Genomic DNA, 14505 nt, shown 5'->3' on the forward strand with positions numbered 1-14505 from the left:
ATCGAAGACCTCTTCCCCTGCCAAACTTTGAATTCTCAAAACAGTTTTGGAGCTTGCAGCATCAACAACCTTGACAAGAGCAGATTCCTTTGCACGAGGGGGTGGGAACTTCAACCTACGAGCTACTCCCGGAGGTCCCAACTTCACAGCATCAGAGTCATAGTAGCTTGGAATTCGGAGTTTCTTCATTGTGTACAACCCTTCCCTCAACTTCTTCTCTTTTTCAATCTCAGCCTCTGATTTTCGTATTTGCTTTCTTGGGGAAGCCCGTAACCAAGGGCCATATTGATAAACAATATCAGCATTAACCTCCTTTGCTTCATCCTTGAAAGAGCACCCCATCTCCGTATGCTCTAAACGACCACAAAAGAAGCAAAATTCATCCAACCGCTCATACTTCAGAGCAACCCATTTCGAGGAGGACGGGCCAGTAGCAAGAAAGAGCCCCTTCGAAGTGGCTTTGCTATATCGATCATGACCTTAATTCGCAGAAATTCCCCCCATCCAAGAGGATCTGAATCATCTGCCTCTAAAAAACACCCCAAAAAATCTCCAATTTCTGTCATTTTTTTCTTGTTTCGCTTGTTAAAAGGTACATCGAGTAGTCTTACCCACATTGGAGAAAATTTAAATTCCACCTCCGATGGTTGTTCTTCTCCCTTAATCTCCTTGAGTACAAGCAATTTACCATCAAAGAACCATGGGCAGCCGTCAATTACTTTCTCTTTATCCGCCTCGTTAAAAAACTGGAAGACAAAAAGGTTCATTTCAACCATCTTGATAATCACATTACCCAGAAGCTTCCATACTGAAGTAAGAGTGCGTTTCATAGCTTCTACATTAAAGGGCTTTGTCGTGAGTAATTTCCCTACCAGTGAAAGAGAAATTTGATTTTTTGTTCCATCATCATCAACACTATTCGCATTCTCACCTATGACTTTCGATTCCTCTTCTGTCAGTTTGAATTTCTCAAAATCGTTCAGTAAGTCGTCAGCCATATTGTTCAATGATTGCAGGATTGATCAATGGGATTGTACGCAATAAAATTGAGAAATTCGAGAAAGATTACCAATGTTCGTACAAACCCTAGGCGAGGGACGTACAAACCCTAGGCGAGGGACTTTTCACAGACTTTTTTGGTTGAGATATAAGTAGGCTTTTACTATTAAATGAACAATTTAATCAAAATAATTAAAATGGGCTAATTTATATTATTTCACCCAAAATAATTAATTTTAAATAAATAGTCAAACCATTAAGTCAACAAATTGACTTTTGACCCATATAATATCCGATGTGGCACTTATATAAAATTTTCGTGCCTACAATATGTTGAGTATTAATGTGATTTCCAATTATATCCCAAGATTTTGAAGCTAGGTCAAATTAAAGTTGATTTGACAATTGACATTGTTTTAACTTATAACAAAAGTTGTCATAATCATTAATCAAATTAAAAAAAAAAACAGATTTGGAAATCATGTTCATACACTGCTTTAGAGGCAAATCAAGTTGAGAACTGACTTTCAAACTATTAAGTTGAGTAAGAAAGTAAGATGATCCTCAATCAAGAGCTCATTAAATTATATTCCTTATTAGTAGATGATATTAGAGGAGCGATTATGCCATGTTCACTATGTTATACTTCCTCTATTATTTTATGCTTGCAACAATTTTTTTTTTATGCTTGTTGATGCATTCTTTCAATTTTTCATATCTAATATTATCAATATGCTAAAATTATACTCCCTCTATCCCTTAGTTAGATTTCTACTTCTCTCTATTATGTGAGAAATAAATGCTAGAAGTAGAAATCTAATTAAGGAACGCAGGAAGTATAGTCCCTTATGGACAATTTTCACGGGAATTAATAAACATAAAGAAGAGGTAGTAAAAGTACATTGGAATAGTAAAATTGTATTGGGTATGCAAAATAAGTAGAGAGAGTAATAAAAGTACAGCGCGTTTTCTGGTGCGGTTGGTTGCACGGTGCGGCAAGGTGCCATATCAGTAACTCCTCTAGTAATCCCTCAAGTAACCCCACTTAGGTAACCCCTCAAATAACCCCTGACTGACTTAGTAACCCCTGACTGACCTAGTAACCCCTAGTAACCCTTAGTAACCCCCTACCTAGTAACCCCTAATTGACCTAGTAACCCCTAATATCCCCCGACCTAGTAACCATTACTCCACCCACACCCAAACCCACCGTAAACACCACCAACACCAACCTTTCTCAACCGTCGTCCTAAAAATCTTAAACTCCACCATACCACCACCAACTCCCGTACCACTAGTAATCCCGACCTAGTAACCCTTGACCGGAACTAGTAACTCCACTTAAGTAACCCGTCTTTAAGTAACCCCCGAACTAGTAACCCTTGACCGGATCTAGTAACCCTTGACCGGATCTAGTAACCCCTAACCCACCACTAACGGAAAACTACCACCCACCTAGAACACCACCATCATCATCTAACCCCAAGAAATTTTCTTGATCGTCCTAGTACAAATTTATCAACAATATGCAAATGCATTTTCTGCATTCAACCAGAATAATTTACATTCATCAGAAAGATTTTTAAAAAATGCAAATTTTGAGAAAAGAAATTATTTATTTGAGAGGATGCATCAGATCTTCCTATCTAATAGGGTGATTATCATACACCCAGAAAGATTCTAAGAAATCCACAATGGCGTCAACAATGGCGGCCACAACACCACCATCATTTAACCTTCGACCGTTGTACTGACTGAACCCACAACACTACCAACTCCCGTACCCACACCACCAGCCTAGCCCCAAACGCCTTGCCACTATCCCCGAACCCAGAAACAAACCCCGTCCAACCAAACCATTAAAAAAAAAAATCAAATCGAACAAATACCTTAAAATGTTACCAATTGTTTCAAATATCACTTCCAATATGGCTAAAAAGGTCAAATTTGACCATGAAAACTCTAGATCTAGAATTTTCATGGCTGAATTTGGCCTTAAAAACCTTGAACTTGTTTTATGGCGACGGAGTCACCAAACCACCACTACCCTCCCAACGAAACCACCACCTCCGACGAATGAACCACCGACGAACAAACCATGAAGACGACTATTGACGACGGTTGCGAAATTTGTGTTAGTAGTGTTACGTTCTCTGAGAAAATGAGATGAAGGTTCTGGCTTGAAGAAGAAGAAAAGAGGAGAGAGAAAGAGGAGAGAGAAGAGAGAGAAAAAGAATTTTTAAAAAATGAAACTTTGTGATAAAAGTGCGTATAAAAACAAAATTTACATGAAAAAGTTAAATTTGTACAAATATTGATGCAAATCAGAGAATATTTTGATAAAAAAATAATATTAATGGTACTTGAAAAAGCAGATGAGACTATTATTTTGGTACTTAAAATTGGGCATAAGAGACGAGGGATTATTGATATTAAAATAGTACTCTGATTCAAGTGAATAATGTAAAAATTAAACTGTTACATGTATCAAAAGGAGAAAGTATTTATATGCTTAGTTATTGTTTTTGAGATTACAACCCCAACTACACCACAAATTATTTATTTATTTATTTTTATTTATTATTATTTTTTTTATCCACAATTTTGCAAACAACCAACATATTACATATCCAATTCCAACGAAAAAAAAAAAAAAACAAAACAAAACAAAAACATTGTACCAAAAAAAAAATACTCAAATAAATAAATAAAAATAACATTAAAAAAAGAAATAATTTTTTTTAAAAAAATACATTGAAGAGGCGTTGAAAACTTGAAACGCGCAAAAGAAAAATCAAAAGTCCAAATCGGAGTGCAAACGGTGACGCCAAAGTAGAGTGCCAAACCCATTTCTCTCACTTTCTCACCGTCCTACAATAAACTTCCAACACCACTAATTATAATTAATCAAAATTAATTAATCAAATCATGTAATTAACCTTAATTATCTCTCCAACCTTTCTATTTTACTTTTCTTTTTATTTTATTTTATTTTATTACTTCTCAACCAAACTTAATCAAACCCATCATCCTTCTCTCTCTACATTTCATTTTCTCTCTCCATTTTTTGACGAGGTAAGCTCTTCATTTTTTCACTCTAATTTTCTCATTTTTCTTTCTTAGTTTCATCGATTTACATCGATTTGATGTTATCCTTTTGTGTTCTTGATTAATTAGTCGATCTAGATCATTTTTGGTTTTACTTTGATCTTAATTTTTGATTGTTTGTTTCTTCTATTGTTTTGTGAGTGATCACTTAATTAATTACTTTATTTTATGTGAATTTCGATGTTTTTTGAGTTAGGTTTGAATTTTGATTTATGATTAATGTATTTGAAAGTTGAGCTTGATTATGATTTCTATTGTTTTTATTTTAGAGTGATTGATTTTTTTAGAGATGGGGTGGGAAGTTCAATGTGTATTGAATTATGTCATAATTACTGATTAAGGAGAAATTATAGGATTATGATAGGTATCAGGTATGTATAATTGAAGCTGTTGAATGCCATTTTAGAAATTGGGGATTTATAGAGAGAGCCAGTTATTAATAAAGGTTAGTGATGTAGACGAGATATGATTCCAGGTTTTGGGTAGTTGGGTACCTTCTCGCAAAATTTTAATCAACTAAGCTAGTAAAGCGGGAATAGTTGTTTAAATGTTCCCGTTATTCTAGATATTCATGAATGATGTGTGAAGTAAATTGGAGAGTTTTTATGTTTTGGCAGATCAATGAAGTATAATATTTTCTAAATTGAATGAAATACTTGTATATTATTGGTAGCGTTAACTGAATGATGGTCATTTAGGTTAATAATAAAACAACGTTTGAAGGGATTTGAAGAGGAGGATGGCTAACACTGCGGCAGCCATTGCCGAGAGGGCGACCAGTGACATGTTAATTGGTCCAGATTGGGCAGTAAACATGGAGCTCTGTGACATTATAAACATGGATCCAAGGTAAATTTTTGTTTGCTTGGAACTTTGTTATGCGATATTTTTCATATAATCGTTGTTGATTTGCTATACTTATATAATATGTGGTGACTCACTATCAATAATTTGAAAAGAGTATTGGCTCTTGATATATATAGTTAAGATTGAGCAAAATTAGTAACACAAATGCTTGTTGCATACTCCTATGATTGGTTAATTGGTCATAATTGAGGAAGAGAATATACAATAATGTAACTACATAAGCGATTTCATCCAGCCATTACCATTTACCACTTATTTGTTTGCCAAATTATTCAGAATTCAACTTAAATGTGCTCATGTTTTGTCTTTGGTACTATGCCCCTACTTTTTCCATGCCATCTATTGATAATAAATGTAACCATTATTAAATGCAAACTTTTACAATCTCCCCTTGTATACCTTTTATTTTGTTGCAGTCAAGCAAAAGATGCACTGAAGATTATTAAGAAGCGTCTCGGAAATAAAAGTTCCAAAGTTCAACTTCTTGCTCTATCTGTAAGTATTTTTCTTATGTCTGTCACTCTCAAAGCTTGTTTTGGCACTTAATTTGAAGTTTTGGCATATTTTTATTTTGACTGACTGATCCATTAATGGTGACTTAAGGTCTCTTTTCAATTATCATTGGCTACAGTAATTTTGTGGCTTGTTTCCTTTCTAATGTGTAAAGCCAAAATGACTTGATAATTATTTGTTATCTCAGGGATCAGTGTCTAATACATATTGAATCACTTATTTTGATTCACTTGTACTGGTTCAATTCCAATTTTGATTTTCGTGGCAAAATAAATTTGTTCGAATCTGTATTGGAGTTTTGTCTTCGATGCAGCAAGGTCATCCATGCATCTTGAATTATTCTTGTCTGTATTGGTAACTGTTAAGCTGTCAAGTAAACATTGCCAAACAAAGCAATTGCATATTATGGTTTCAACATTTCTTTGTTCTGCATATAAGCAGGAAGTGAAACTGTTTATGATGAGGTTGGATTATAATTTTGTGCTTTTAATTTGTATGGGCTTGGGAACCTTTTTGTTAGTTAATTTTTCCCATTGGACCTTAAAACTCATAGTTTATCTGATACATTGCTCAGTTTAGAAGATGTTATGTCCTATAATGCAATCAATCAATCAAAGCCTTAATCCCATAAGTGGGGCTGGCTACATGAACCAAATTTGAATTTGTCCTATAATGCGAATAACTAAATATGACACGAAGGTGTAACCTATGGCATGTTTGTGTGATTTCAGTTGACTTTGGGTTCTGGGTTTTCTGTAATGAATACTGCACTGGGTATTGATCTTCTATTCTAAGAAAGCTATGTTTGTTTACCTGGTTTGTTACTAGTCTTGTCTTTGCAACCTTAATGATACTGTCAGTTTGAGGAGTGAGAAGGCTAAAACTTATGTCTATATTCAGTATTATTCTAAAGTAAAGTTAGATGCAGGCAAGATTGCTTGTCATCTTTGAAAGTCTTCCAAAAGAGTCTTCCTCTTTATGGAAGGCCGAAGCTCAGGGATGGACATAAGGTTGAACAGTCTCTGTTTATGAAGGTCAAGGCTCAGGGATGGACATAAGGTTCCGTTTAGTTTGATTCCTTTATGATTTTTGCAGTTAGCTTTTGTATGCAAGTTTATGATGCTTAAAATTCTTGGGAAGGTAATGCTTCACGTTTAAGAAACTTGGGCAAAATCATGGTAATGTTTTTGTAAAATGACGTGTAAGTTCTTCCCTTTTAGGATCTTTTCTATCCCCAAATGATTTTTTCATTTATTTTTAATAATATCTTTAAATAAACTCACAGAACTCCAATACTTTATTACAAGTATTCATTTTTAATGACAAGCAAAGGAATTTCATATTGCTTTGCAAAATTATTGATACTTTGAAAAAATAAAAAATATTGTCCTTTGCATTTCCCATTTTTTACTTTCCTATTTAAATCCAACTTAGATGAAGCTCTTTCTCCGAAAGTTATTTAATTCTGATGGGCTGTTGTTAGGAGGACTCATTTCAGGCATCAGGAGACTATGCCTTAAATTATCTTATTCTGTTTTATATGTGCTCAATTCTGGGTAACTCTGAGGATAGGTCTTGATAATTTGTACAGACAGACTTTTTAGGTGTTCTTTGTGTGTATTGTTTGATTTTCTTCAGGAATTAGGATACTCTGCCTTTATTAATTCTATTCAGTTTTATTTCTGCTCAATTTTTGGGGAAACTCTGAGGATAGGTCTTAATCATTCATTCATTTGTATAGATAGGCTTTTTAGGTGCTCTCTGTGTGTGTTGTTTGACTTTTAAAGTCTGTTAGAGTCTTCTTTATGTTACAGGAATTTCTGAGGGCTAGTAATAGACTTACATATTGGGTCTTGGGGATAGAATATTGCTTGGATGAGCTGGTGTGGGGAAGACCAAATGAAAAGCTTATTTGAATTGTTAAAAGGTTTCCAAAAATTCAGTTAGTTAAATTTGGAGCCCTTTACTTTCGCTAAAATTATATGCTTTCATGATTAGTATAGTTTCTCATATATGTAAATTTTGGGGCTAGGGGAGAATAACTGCATATTTGAATATCTTTTTAAACCAAACTCCTATTTAGTTTTATTATCTTTAAAAATATTTTATTCAGGGCTCTGGACAGACAATACTTCATTAATTACTTAGTAATTGTACTTGCTGTATAATGTATATGCAGATATGATTTGCTTGCAGTTTCTTGTTTGGAGAAATATAAAAGAAGAGGGTTGCTTAGGTTTTGGGTTGGTCAGGATCTGATATCACTGGTGAAATTGCTTGTGCTAATGTTGCACTTTTGATTGTTGAGTAATTTTGGGGAGGCTATCGATTGGTGATTGGATATCAAAGATTAGAATGGGTCCATGGGAGCCGACAATTCCAGTACCATGTTGTCCAGCGTAGTGCTGTATGGATAGCTTAGGAGTTGAGATTGCTTGGGCACAATTGAGTTTGCTGAGTGTGATTTGTCAAGGGAGCTGTCAACTTATCAATTGACAATAGTTTATAGCTTCTGCAAGGGTAGGTGGTATTACACATCTTTCGAGGCATGTAACTGCATGTCTGCCAGACTGCCAAGAATTACACACTAACACACCTGTCTTGGTGCATGTAGTGATGCACTTTGACATCATTTTAACAATGGATAATCAGTCATGGATGGAGGTTGGACAAATCTCATAATTGTCACTCACTTGGGACTGGTTGTTTCTTCCTTTATAGTTGATTCAAAGGCCACTGTTACCAAGTAACAACATTTCCCCATTTTGCATTAATTTTAACATATTACCACAATACCGTCCACGTAGGCTCGGCAGCGGTGTGTTTATATTTGGCTTACTCTGAACTGGCTTAGTAAGCAGTTGCTTGCAGAGTTGGCAATTTATAGTAAAACAAAATTCCCCTCCCCTTAATCTCATTTCAAAAGTAGTAGCTTCACGCCTCAGCCTCGAAAAAAATAATTCACTCTATGCTCCCGAGCCCACGAGGATGGTATTGTGGTAATTAAGTTTAAATTGATGTAGATCTTTTTTTGTAAAGCATTCTTTGGAAAAATCTCCCACACACACACAGATACACTAAACAACAATGTCCATGTAGGAGGATGTGAATAGAAATATCATATTTTCAGGAGGATAGCTTAGAACCTGCAATTCCCTCCTATCATTTTGCAGGCATGCCCCAGCTTTGGATAATGCTATTTTAAGATGGTAAGATAGAATGAGGCACTTCCTGGCCCTTTCTAATCCTGTTTATTAGGCTTAATGGTTCATTTTAGGCAATTGTGGAGGATGCCCATGTTCAAACTCTTCTAATTCTGAAGGATTGCAACTGAAAAGGAAGCCTGGGTTTTGCGAATTGTTTATAGGTCAAGTTAAAGTTACAATTTTGAAGGTGCAGCACTCAATAGTCAATAGTGAGTGTTTATATTGCTTCTTGTATAGAAATATGAACTTCAGACTTGTGACAAGTCAAGATTCTAAAAAGGTCACTGGAAAATGTCGCATTGTAAATGCTTCTTTTCATGTATAGATTTATGAAGTTCAGACTTGTGACAAGTCAAGGTTCTTAAAAGATCACTGGAAAAATGTCGCATTGTAAAGATTGTGTACCCTTACTAATGCCGAACTGCTTTTCTTACTTGGCTTTTTTCTTGACAAGCTCCATGAATTAATTAAGCTCTATCAAAGATGATTATAGAGAGAAATTATTAGGAGAAAGGAAACTCTAGCTTGATTTGTGGTCAGTCTGTATTTCAATGTGTTTTTGAAATGTTTGTCTTTCCTTTGATGTGAAGTATGCGTTTAAATTTATGGGGCATGTAAGTTCTCAGCTTGCACAATATTGTTGGTTAGTATGGTTTCAAGCTGCTTATTTATGTGGGTTTGTTACGTCAGGCCTGTCTCAATGAGAGACCCCATCCTCAAATACTAAATTAAAATTCAGATGTGTTTCTTCTGTGCATTTTTTATTTTCTTATTAGGTATTGGACACTCTTGGAAAAAACTGTGGGGAAAGGATATTTCAGCAGATTGTTGAGCGCGATATTTTGCATGATATGGTCAAGATTGTTAAGAAAAAGGTGTCTATTCTTCCTTCTATTAGACGTTTTCATTTTTGCTGCATTATTGGTAAGTGCTGATTAATCTTCTCTGTAACATTTTCTTGCACAGCCAGATTTAAGTGTAAGGGAAAGGATATTAATATTGATAGACACCTGGCAAGAGGCCTTGGGAGGACCAAGGGGGCGGTATCCCCAGTTCCATGCAGCATATAATGAATTGAAGGTAACACTGTTTGAACTTTCTGCTAATCCTCCTTAGATACGTGTAGAATTTCTTGTTACCCTGTCTGAATGATGCCTCTAAGGGTGGTAATTACAGCATCATATTGTCGAGAGTCCATAGAATTGCTCCCTTTTGATCTCCCTTGGAATTGCATAGGTCTTTCTCAAACAAATGGTTAATGCAATAGCACTGAGCATGAAAAAAAAAAAATGCTTAAGTTGAACCAAAAAATTTAGTCTACAATCCATAATTTGTACGAGAATAATGTGAAGTCTTCTTTATCTCCTAGAAAAATCATGTCTCACAAATTTCTTTGCGGATGAGGACAAGAATGTTCTTACCTCTTATAGCTTAAAAGGATTTTTTTACATAACTATGTGATGCAAAAGGTTGGATGAGTGTATTATGGTATGTTGTTTAAGAACTTGGTGTACTCCTTTCATTCCTTAAGTTAACTCATTTTGACTTTCACCCTTGCTAACACACAACTTTCACCTTTATTATTTCTAATTATTCATAAGTAAAATTTTTAAAAAGTTAATACTTTGGAAGTATATAGCGAGACGAAGCTAATAAGATCTCACATTGGTATGTGTTTCCTTATGTATGAATTTGGAAACATTCTTAATGGCTACCTTCCATCTACAAATTCATTGTCATTATTATATATACATATATGGAGTATATCAGTGGGAAGTCTGGTAATTGAAAGCAGTTTGTTCCACAGTGGGGAACAAAGGGTTATATTGGGGAGGGAAGTGACTGAGTGAGATCATTATGTGCCTCATTGATTTACTGGATGGTCATCCTGGGGCCTATATTCTCTGGTCTCACCTCTCACTAGGTCCTCTTGCTCTAAGTTTCAAACTTCCTTGATATTGTTTCTCCTTATATATTTACTTTAGGAAGATTGGTGTGTATCAACTTACATAATCAACTTGTCTAATACATTAACTCTGATTGATTGCTCTTAATCATTAATGACAGTCGGCCGGGGTAACATTTCCACCTCGAGAGGACAATAGTGTACCATTGTTTACTCCTCCACAAACTCAGCCTGTTTCCAGTCCGGCTCTAGTTTATGATGATGAAACAATTCCTGCTTCTCTAGAGTCTGACCCTTCTGGTTTGAGGTACTTTTTTGATTTAGCCTATACTGTTGACTGCTCTTAGTAATGCATATCATTCAGCATGTTTCTTTGTCCAGATGTTCTTGAAGTTTTATTTCTATGTTAAGTTCCAGTTCTCCATTCACAATACCTCATGTTAGTGTGTGTGTCTAATGATTTTTTCTTTTGATCTGCTTTTATGTATGTTGAAAGGACAACTTTGGGTCTAACCTGTCTGTTAATCCGTAATATTCTTTTTTATTGCTTTTACCATAAAAAGAAAAGTTTTTCTCTCTATTCTTATTAGACATTTAGACAACTAGAATTGGAAATGACTGACGATGAAGATTTTGTATTTAGAGGCCTTTTAGCACTATTAAGCTGGGAAGTTTATTTCTTCCCCTTTAAAACCGTGATTTTAAAAATACATGTTTAAGTTCAAATCTGCTTCAAACTGGACTATACAGTAAAAATATTTTGGTTAGAGGCTTAAAGTTCTTTAGTGCCATGATTGGACTGTTTATCTGGACCAGTTAGGAACTTGATTTCATTTCCTACTTGCATTCAATTTATTTGCTAAACCTTTTCACTACTTTATGGCTAAAGTTTTATCAAATTTGTTATAGTAGGATCAATCCTTAACTTGCATGTGAGAAATCAAAGAATGATTTTTTTTTTTTTACTTCCTGCCTTTTTTTTTTCTTTTTTCTTTTTTTTTGTTTTTTTTTTTTTTAACTTTGTAAAGCTTCTGTTTGAATCTATAAAATTTGAACCATATTGTCAACATTAATGAATACAACTGCTTCTATTCAAAAGGTTTCATCTAATTTAAGTGGTATCTAATGTTGAGCTAGCTATAGTAAACTTTGAATATTTGTTTTGAGCAGCTTGGAAGAAATTCAAACCGCAAAAGGGCTAGCTGATGTTTTGATGGAAATGCTTGGAGCTCTGGATCCCCATAACAGTGAGGTATGTTTTTAGTTCTGACACAAGTGACACAACTGACATTTTGATGAAAACATTCTATATGCTTAACCATGGTAAATTGGTAAGTAATGGTTCTTTCTAAATTTGATGTCCAAAGAATATTACATATGGCAACTGGCAAGCATAGGGACATACTAGATTTCATTCTCTGTTAATATTATGCTGCATTGCTGCTTAGATAGAGTATTAGAACATAAGTATAGTTCAATAATGAATTCATTGTTCTAACTTCTAAGCCATCTCTGGCAAGGTGCTTTTCTTATATACTTGATAAAACAGCGTTGAAAATTGGATATAGGGGGATTTATTATGAAGTTTAGCTTTCTTCAAATATATTGATTCTTGTAAGCAGCAGTAACACCTGCAGTTGACACCCTAACACAAATTTATTCTCATTTACATTTTAGGGAGTAAAAGAAGAAGTAATTGTGGAGCTTGTTGAACAGTGCAGTAATTACAAAAAGCGTGTTATGACTCTTGTGAATAACGCCACGTAAGTATTCTAAATATGTGCTATATCGAGCTACTAGAATTTCGTTATGGTGGTGCTGAGATTCTGGTTTCTCTTTTAAAGGGATGAGGAACTTCTCTGTCAGGGTTTGGCATTGAATGATGACTTGCAGCGTGTGCTTGGCCGTCATGATGACATTGCTAAAGGAGTCGCACATGCTAGTTCAGAACCGACTAGAGCTCCAGCAGTACCATATGTGAATGCAAACCATGACCACGATGAAGAGGAATCAGAAGATGAATTTGCACAGCTGGCACACAGGTAATCATTAAGAGCTTGCATAACGACTAATTCCTCTCATTCTTGTTTTTACCAGCCTGATATATGTTTTCTAGACAACATGATCTTTCTTCTTATGATCTAACACTGATTTTCTACCATAAAAAAGAAGTCAATGAGCTGGTTTACAGTTTGCTATCACTAACTGGAAGAACTTGCCAGAAATAGTGATAAGATGGTGAAAGTGTGTGTGATTCCCTGAAATGGCCTTACCTCCAACACTAAATATCCTGAATCTCTTTATCTAGTTGATAAGTTGACCACTAGTCTTCAATGTTTTTGTATTCAGAGATTGATGCATGAACTAATTATGAATCACTTTCCTGCATAGAATGGTATCTATTAACTATTGAACTATTTTGGGTTGACTTTGCTCTACAACTAACCTAGACCTGTCTATTCTTTCTTTTTCCTGTTTTCTTTCTTTTCTTGTTTTTGGTTAAGTCATAAAAATATGTCATTTAAGCTTTTGGAGCATGTGATTTACTGAATTGTACTTGAATCTAAGTAGTGAACTAGACCTATGGATTAGTCTGATTGCTTGAATAAAACCATGATATTGTAGGTCAAGGGATATGCAGCGACAAGGACGAAATCTGGCTACTTCAAAGGCTGAACCAACACAAGTGAATCCTCGTCTTCCTCCTCCTCCTTCATCAAAGAGGCCAGTTAGTAGTGATGCTGGGTCAGTTGATTACCTGAGTGGTGATTTATACAGCTCTGAAAGATCCTCCAGCTATCCTAGCAGTGATTCATACAATGTTGAAAGATCATCTGGAGCAGAGGAACCGGTGCCTTTTTCTGTTAGCAGTCCTACCGAATATGTGAATCCCACTGCATCGCTTGGTCCATTATCAGCATCACCCCCTCAACAGTCAATTGCCAGCAATTCTTCACCTTTGTTCGATAAGAGCCCTTTATACAATGAACATACTGGTTTGAACAAATCTGACAATCTCCCTCTAGCTCCTTGGGACTCTCCTCCTCCTCCTCCTCCTCCTGGACCCTTGCCTCCACCCCCCATCAAATATAATCAGAGGCAACAGTTCTTTGAGAAACAGCCTTTTCCCGATGGGGCGTCAAATTCCAGTAGTGGATCCAGCTCCTCTTATGATGGTATGGTGGGACAGACACAAAACCTTTCTCTTAATTCACCGAGCCCTCCTAAGCAAGAAAAGCCAGAGGATGCCTTATTCAAGGACTTGGTTGATTTTGCAAAATCTAAATCTTCGGCTTCAAAATCCAACAATAGGTCGCTTTAATGGTTTATGTAGAGGCATAAGTTACTGCAGTACAGATTTGGAGTATTAGATTCCTAGGTTATTGTCGCATTTGTTTATGCATACCTTTGCATGTATGGTGTCATTGGTTCTTGGATCATATCACTGTATGACTGTACCCTTTTTTTTTTTTTTTTTTTTTTTTTTTTGGTTTTCAGCTCATCGTTTTTTGTTGAGCTTCTCATTTGGAGCATCTGTAGTCATGACTTGTTAGTGCTTTGTATGCTAGAACTGATTGCGGTGTATAGTACAATTTGGTGATTTTAAAATTGGTAATTGAATACTGAGATTGTTCTTTTGTGTGCCGAGATTAAATCTGTTTGTAAAAAAAAAACTTAAATTCTTGAGATTTTGGCTCATTGTATTTTCAGTGACAAGCTCGACAACTTATCACAAGTTAGCCTTCTAATGGGGAGTTAGTGGGTTCAATTGACCCCTCTTGGCTAAATTTAAAGCAAGAAACTTTAAAGGCAAAATTATACTCATTCACACCAACTTGAGAGTATGTTGCAAAAATTGACAAGAACTTGTGTCACCTATTAAATTGACAACAACTTGTCTAAAAA

The 14505-nt window shown here is 35.3% G+C and overlaps 2 protein-coding genes across 2 annotated transcripts; one reads left to right on the plus strand and one right to left on the minus strand.

Annotated features, from left to right (window-relative positions):
* Positions 1-398: 398 nt before the first annotated feature.
* LOC145640488 (uncharacterized) lies at positions 399-998 on the minus strand. The gene has a single exon (XM_081691760.1). The coding sequence runs from the start codon at positions 996-998 to the stop codon at positions 399-401; it is 600 nt and encodes a 199-aa protein (XP_081547886.1).
* A 2960-nt stretch (positions 999-3958) lies between these two features.
* Positions 3959-14248, plus strand: LOC145639198 (TOM1-like protein 4). Its single transcript, XM_081690368.1, has 10 exons — positions 3959-4074; positions 4806-4956; positions 5391-5469; positions 9470-9568; positions 9660-9773; positions 10761-10906; positions 11770-11851; positions 12277-12362; positions 12444-12641; positions 13225-14248. Exons 2-10 carry the CDS (start codon positions 4847-4849, stop codon positions 13919-13921), a joined length of 1611 nt encoding a protein of 536 aa, XP_081546494.1. The 5' UTR covers positions 3959-4074; positions 4806-4846; the 3' UTR covers positions 13922-14248.
* The last annotated feature ends 257 nt before the right edge of the window (positions 14249-14505 follow it).

Source organism: Chenopodium album, chromosome 7 (assembly GCF_948465745.1).
Source record: "Chenopodium album chromosome 7, dcCheAlbu1.1, whole genome shotgun sequence".
Lineage (NCBI taxonomy): Eukaryota > Viridiplantae > Streptophyta > Magnoliopsida > Caryophyllales > Amaranthaceae > Chenopodium > Chenopodium album.